Source organism: Pseudonaja textilis, chromosome 1 (genome assembly GCF_049901715.1).
Source record: "Pseudonaja textilis isolate UNSWEBS1 chromosome 1, rPseTex1.2, whole genome shotgun sequence".
Taxonomy (NCBI): domain Eukaryota; kingdom Metazoa; phylum Chordata; class Lepidosauria; order Squamata; family Elapidae; genus Pseudonaja; species Pseudonaja textilis.
The window spans coordinates 109,463,459-109,470,370 of record NC_141990.1 but is presented as its reverse complement, the minus strand read 5'-3'; the positions used below and the strand labels follow the sequence as shown (position 1 = coordinate 109,470,370).

The 6,912-nt window shown below is 44.1% G+C and overlaps 1 protein-coding gene across 1 annotated transcript; it reads right to left on the bottom strand.

Moving 5' to 3' along the window:
• Positions 1-631: 631 nt before the first annotated feature.
• On the bottom strand, positions 632-2,615 carry LOC148127755 (uncharacterized). The gene is given in 2 exon segments (XM_087923581.1): positions 632-1,464; positions 2,579-2,615. Coding segments are annotated over 2 exon segments (846 nt in total). The 3' UTR covers positions 632-655.
• Between the last annotated feature and the right edge of the window lie 4,297 nt (positions 2,616-6,912).

Sequence of the window (6,912 nt, the reverse complement as noted above, 5' to 3'; positions counted from 1 at the left end):
ATTCGGACGCTTGGCAACTGACAGGTATTTATGATGGTTGCAGTGTCCTGGGGTCATGTGATCATCATTTGCAACTTTCTGACAAACAAAGTCAATAGGGAAGTCAGATTCACTTAACAACTAGGTTACTAACTTAACAGCTGCAATGATTCACTTAACATCCCTGGCAAGAAAAGTCAAAAAATGGGGCAAAATTCATTTAACAACTGTCTCACTTTGCATCAGAAATTTTGGGCTCAACTGTGATAATAGGTTGATGACTACCTGTGTTTACTTCTTCCATTCAATTTTCTTCATGGTGGTAAACTTTGTTTTCTAATCTTATATGTAACACATTCATTTTGCTGTGCTATGGTTGTTTGGGCCAGAAGATTATCCTGTCTTGAGGGCAGAGAGAGAAAGAGAAAGAAGAGATAAATGGTCCACTCTGAGATGGGAAAGAATATAAAACTCAGTTGCTGTAAAATGTCAGCAGCGGTATTATTTATTTATTTGTTTGTTTGTTTATTTATTTATTTATTTATTTGATTTGCCAATCACTTACAAGATAATAGGTATAAGTATAAACATGAGCAAGAATACAGGAAATAGGTACAAATAAATGGGGACAATAGGACAGGGATGGCAGGCATGATGGTGCACTTAAGCATGCCCCTTACAGACCTCTTAGGAATGAGATGAGGTCAATAGTGGACAGTTTGAGTTTAAAGGAGTGGGGGTTAGAGGATGTGACAACAGAGTCAGGTAGTGCATCCCAGGCATTGACCACTCTGTTGCTGAAGTCGTACTTTCTGCAATCGAGTTTGAAGTGGTTTACATTGACTTTGTATCTGTTGTGTGCTCTTGTATTGTTGTGGTTGAAGCTGAAGTAGACATTGACTGGTAGGACAATGTAGCAGATAATTTTGTGTGCTATGCTTAAGTCTAACCATAGGCGGAGTAGTTCAAGGTTGTCCAAGCCCAAAATCTCAAGCTTGGTGATATAGGGTATTCTGTTGTGAGCAGAGGAGTGCAGTACTCTTCTTGTGAAATACTCCTAGACTCACTCGATTGTATTAATGTCTGATATGCAGTGCGGATTCCAGACTGATGAGTTGTATTCGAGTATTGGTCTGGCAAAAGTTTTGTATGTTTTAGTTAGCAATTCGATATTTCCAGAGGAGAAGCTTTGTAAGATTAGATTTACAACTCTTAATGCCTTTTTGGCAATGCTGTTACAGTGAGCTCTAGCGCTTAGATCATTTGATATGAGAACTCCAAGATCCTTGACAGAGTGAGGATCATCAACAAAGTCATATCCACCTAGTTTGTATTTGGTGTACTGATATTTTTTACCAATGTGTAGGACAGAGCATTTGTTGGTTGAGATTTGGTGTTGCCAAATGTTTGACCATTCAGACACATAATCAAGGTTGCTTTGAAGGATAGTAGCAGTGTTGGTGGTATTGAATAGTTTTATTTCATCTGCAAACAGGACACAGTTGCTTATAAGGTGATCACAAAGGTCATTTATATAGAATATAAAGAGGGTGAGTCCTAGAATGCTGCCTTGGGGGACACCCCTGTTAACTGGAGTAGGGTTTGATATAGCACTCCCTATTTTTACTATTTGTTGCCTGTTTGATAGGAACACGGTAATCCACTTATGAAGGGATCCGGAAATGCCATAAGAGTTGAGTTTTAACAGTAGTTTGTCATCTACCACTGAATCAAAGGCTTTGCAGAAGTCTATGTAAATTGCGTCTGTAGCTTTACCTTGGTCAAGTAGAGTAGTCCATATGTTTTTGCAGTGTAGGAGTTGAAGATTGCAGGATAATTTTTTCCTGAAACCAAATTGTTTTTTAAAGTAGGTTGTTTGACTCTAAGTGGAGAGTGATAAATTGGTTAATGATTGATTCCATGACTTTGCACGTGATACAACACAGTGAGAGTGAACTTCAGGGGTGGAGGGAGAGAGAAAGAGAGAGAGAGAGAGAGAGAGAGAGAGAGAAAGAAAGAAAGAGAAAGAGAGAGGGGGCAGGGGAGTCTGCTTGGGGGGTTGCAGGGGTTCAGGAGAGTCCCTAGCTAAGATTCTGTGCAGTTTGGAGAACTCCCAAATCCCACTCCTGGCTGGTCTGCCCACTCCACCTCTTCCCTCCCAGAATCCGCACGCAGCCCATTTTGGATGCAGGTAACTGCAGGGTGTGTGCGGAGGCTCAGGGAGGGTAAAAAACAGGCCTACCAGAAGTTCAGGAAGGCCAGAAATGGGCCCATTTCTGGATTCCAGAGAGCCTCCAGAGCCCGGGGAGGCAGTTTTCGCCCCCCTGAAGGCTCAAGGAAAGCTCTGGAGCCCAGGGAAGGCAAAAACACCCCCTGCCTTGGTGCAGGGGACTGACTAGGCCATGCCCACCAGGGCCATGCCCACCCAGCAACCAGGCAGAGAACACTTTACTAAAAATTTTGAAGCCCACCCCTGGAGAGGGGGGTGGGGGGTTAGTGCTGGTCTAAAAAGCAGAACACTGCAAGTTCTAATCCTGCCTTAGGCTTGGAAGTACTGTAGTTTGGATACCTTAGGACCATTCATTTTTGTCAGCCTAACCTGTAGTGTACTTGTTTGCATACTCATAATACTGCATTCCTGTTGGATAGTTAACATTGCTTAATGATTGGTAGATAACCACAGTTTCAGATTGGCTGCTTAAGTGGTGGGAAGTTTAAATAAATGCCATTGGTTGCGAGCCGCAAGCAGCCGCTATAAAAAGGGCTGCCGCGGCTCGACTTTAGTTGAAGTTACTGACTGTTAATAAAGAGCTGAATTCAACTCCGGTTTCGAGTCTGCTTTGTTCTGGTGATAGAACACTGGCAACGAGGATGGGATTGAAGGAACAAAGACGGTAAGCAAGTGGCAACGACAGCCGAAAGACCGATGAAATGGTCGGCAACAATTCGCCACCCACACCGTTCAACCCAGCCGAAGAAGACTGGGAATCATATATTGACAGGTTCCTGATGTTCTTAGAAAGCAACAAACTACAAGGAATCACTGACCAGAGGAAGAGAGCTGTATTCCTGACGCATTGCGGCCCGACCATTTTTAAAATGGCGAAGGCATTAGCGAGATCAAATGATGTTAAACAGATGGCATGGCCAGACCTGAACCAAATGCTGAGAAATCATTACGTGCCTGTTGTGTCCAATCTCATTAGAAGACATGAATTTTACAAAAGGGATCAACAGGAGGGCAAAAGTATTGGAGATTTCATAGCAGCACTAAGGGACATTGGGGGGGCATGCGAGTTCCTCAACATGGATGAAGCCATGAGGGATCGCATAGTCCTCGGATTGAGAGACGCTACCCTGCAGAGCAAACTGCTTAATCGGCCCAACATTACCGGGAATGAGGCCATTGCCGAAGACTGCAGCTGGAAGCAGCAAAGAAGTCTGCGGCGAAAATGAAGCAGATGAATACAGCCAACAGCCCGAGCCAGAACAGAGAAAAGAAAGTGGAAGGTGCCCAGAAACACACTACCGCAATGACCCACTATGAAGACATCGAGTCATCAACCGATTCTGAGGAAGAAGATGAAGAGGTACATAGGCTCCAGTCAGAATGGAACCGGCGAGAAAAAAGAGGAAGAAAACCTGAATTTTAGTGTGCCGGATGCAGAGGAAATCACCCGCGATCTGAGTGCCATTTTTTGGACATCATCTGCATACACTGTGAAAAACGGGGCACATTGCAAGGGTCTGCCGAAACAAAAAGAGCTATAGTCCAAAAAGACGAGGCAGTACCCTCCCCCAGAACTAAGGAGAAGCCAACCGGAAGCCTCTGGAGCCAGAAACATAGAAGTCAATGACTCAATGAGAAGGAAGAGACACATCAGACAATCACTATTGGGACTGCCAGAACAACTAACACCAAGAAGGTTTGAATAAATGTCCAAATAGAAGAAGAGCCATGCAAAATGGAAGTAGACTCTGGCTCGTATTTGTCAATGGTATCATGGAACACAATAAAAAACTTGATACCAGACATACAATGAAAAGAACTCGAAGAGCAAAGCCTGACAATAAAAGACTACCAGGGGAATAAGATACCGGTGGTTGGATTGGGACATTTCAAGGTAAAGTTTAAGAAACACACCGAAATTCTTCCATTGACCATCGTTGACCAAGACCGCCCCAGCCTGCTTGGTTTAGAATGGTTCGAGCATCTAGGAATTGAAGTGACAGGAATCAACAGTGTCACCATGACAGACTGGGAAAAAGACCTGATGGAGGAGTTCCATGACGTATTCGACGGGACCTTAGGCAAGTACTGTGGGACCCCGATATCATTTAGCCTAAACCTGAACATAGCCCCCATCAGGCTTAAAGCCAGACGTGTGCCATTTGCGTTAAAGCCAAAAATTGATAAGCAGCTAAACAAACTCATTGCACAAGGGGTGTTAGAGCCAATCGACCATGCAAGATGGGAAACCCCAATTGTGACCCCCGTAAAACCAGACGGGTCCGTGCGCATCTGTGGTGACTATAAGGCCACCCTGAACCATGCACCCCGTCCCAGTAGTCCAGCACCTGTTACACTTGTTGTGGGGAGGAAAAATCTTTGCAAAGCTCGATCTCATGCAGACATATCAACAGTTACCAGTTGATTCCAAGACGGCAGAGGCACAAACTATCGTAACACATAGAGGAGCCTTTAAATGCAACAGATTACAATTTGGTGTAAGCGTGGCCCCCGGCTTTTTCCAAAGCCTGATGGAGTGCCTCCTCCAAGGACTAAAAGGGGTGGTTCCCTATTTTGATGATGTACTAATATCAGCCGGAAATAAAAACAACAACTAAAAGACCGGTTAAGGGTAGTCTTGTTAAAGTTTAGAGAAGCAGGACTCAAGGTCAAAAAAGAAAAATGTCAACTTGCCACAAATCAGGTCGAGTTCCTAGGATATCTTATTGATGAAGCAGGAATCCACCCCACCCCCCCAAAAAATACGAGCAATAAAAGAAGCTCCCAGACCTAAAAACAAAATGGATTTGCAGGCATTCTTGGGACTCATTAATTTTTATCATGTCTTTCTGCCGCAGAAGGCAACAATAGCAGAACCACTGCATAGACTACTCAATAAAAAAGCCATCTGGAAATGGGGCCACCAAGAAGAAGCTGCATTCCAAAGAATTAAGGACTTAATCACATCTAAATCTGTATTGATCCAATACAGCGATACACTACCTAATCGTCACCTGTGACGCTTCACCTTTCGGCGTAGGTGCAATACTTAGCCATACACTACCAGATGGCAGAGAAGCACCGATTGCTTTTTATTCCAAGACATTGTCCAAGACTGAAAAGAACAACAGTCAACTGGATAGGGAAGCCTTGGCTGCCATCTCGGGGGTAAAACGTTTTCACAAATACCTTTATGGTAGGACAATTTCTTTGATTACTGACCACAAACCATTGCTAGGAATCCTGGCTGGAGACAGGGCCACCCCCAACATCCTGTCTCCAAGGATGACAAGATGGTCGGAATTTCTCGCAGCCTACAGTTACAAGCTCATCTATCGACTAGGAAAAGCCATACCCCACACAGACGCATTGAGCCACTCACCACTACCAGGACATGACAACCACCCAGCTCCCACCACACACACCCTGCAAATTGAAACGATCCCGAATTAGCCCATCACCGCATCGGATATTGCAAGGGAAACAGTAAAAGATGCATTGATGGCCTGAATCCTGAACTGGGTAGGGCGGGGCTGGCTGGAAAATGAAAAAACCAAGACTTTTAAACCGTTCAAAAACCAGCAAACTGAACTGTCAATTGAGAAAGGATGCATATTGTGGGGAGATAGGGTTGTTGTTCCACGAAAATTGCAAGAAGACATGTTAAACATGTTACACGAAGGACACCCGGGCATGGTAAAGATGAAGTCACTGGCCAGAAGCTACGTCTGGTGGCCAGGAATAGATAAAGACATTGAAACCTGGGTCAAAACTTGTAACAAATGACAGTCATCCAGACCCACTCCCTCTTTAGCACCGGTCCTTGACTGGGAGACACCCAGAGGCTCCTGGTCCACATAGACTTTGCCGGACCCACAAAGGGATATACATATTTAATCATCATTGATGCCTACTCGAACTGGTTAGAAGTCAGCATCATGAGTTCAACAACGACGGAAGCCATCACTAAACAACTAAAGAAACTCTTTGTCACCCATGGTCTACCAGATGTAGTAGTATCGGACAATGGGCCACAGTTTACAGCTTCGGCTTTTGAACAATTCCTTGCAGAACAAGGAATATGACATGCTCTGACAGCGCCAGCTCATCCAGCGGCGAAAGGAAGGGTGGAATACATGGTTCGTTACACAAAAGAAGCATTAGAAAAATTTGAAGGAAGCAAGACAAAATCAACACCATGCTCACCATCAAACATATAATGTCATGCACATCAATAAACAAGAGCTCAGATGAACTCTTAATGGGCAGAAAATTATGCTCATATTTGGACAGACTACACCCCACCTACAACCCTGAAAAGCCACCAGACTCTTCCAGTAAGTACCGCACATTCATACCAGGCGATCTGGTATATGCAAAAAATCTTACTGGAGAACCATTGTGGCTACCGGCCACAATCACACAAATTACAGGCCCCTGGTTGTACTGACTAATAACAACTGATGGCAGATCGTGGAAAAGACACATCAATCAATTCCGATCTCGATACATTGAACGCAACACCGACACACCCTGCAACATGGAACAGACACATCTACAAGCACCATTAGACATTAATGATAAAAAAAAACAGGGGGGGGGGGAAACCTTTAAATAATAAAGGAAAAGAAAACCCTCTGCTAACAAACCACCAACCAGAAGCTGAAAACCCAGAAAGAAATAAAAACTATTTGCAATTAGCC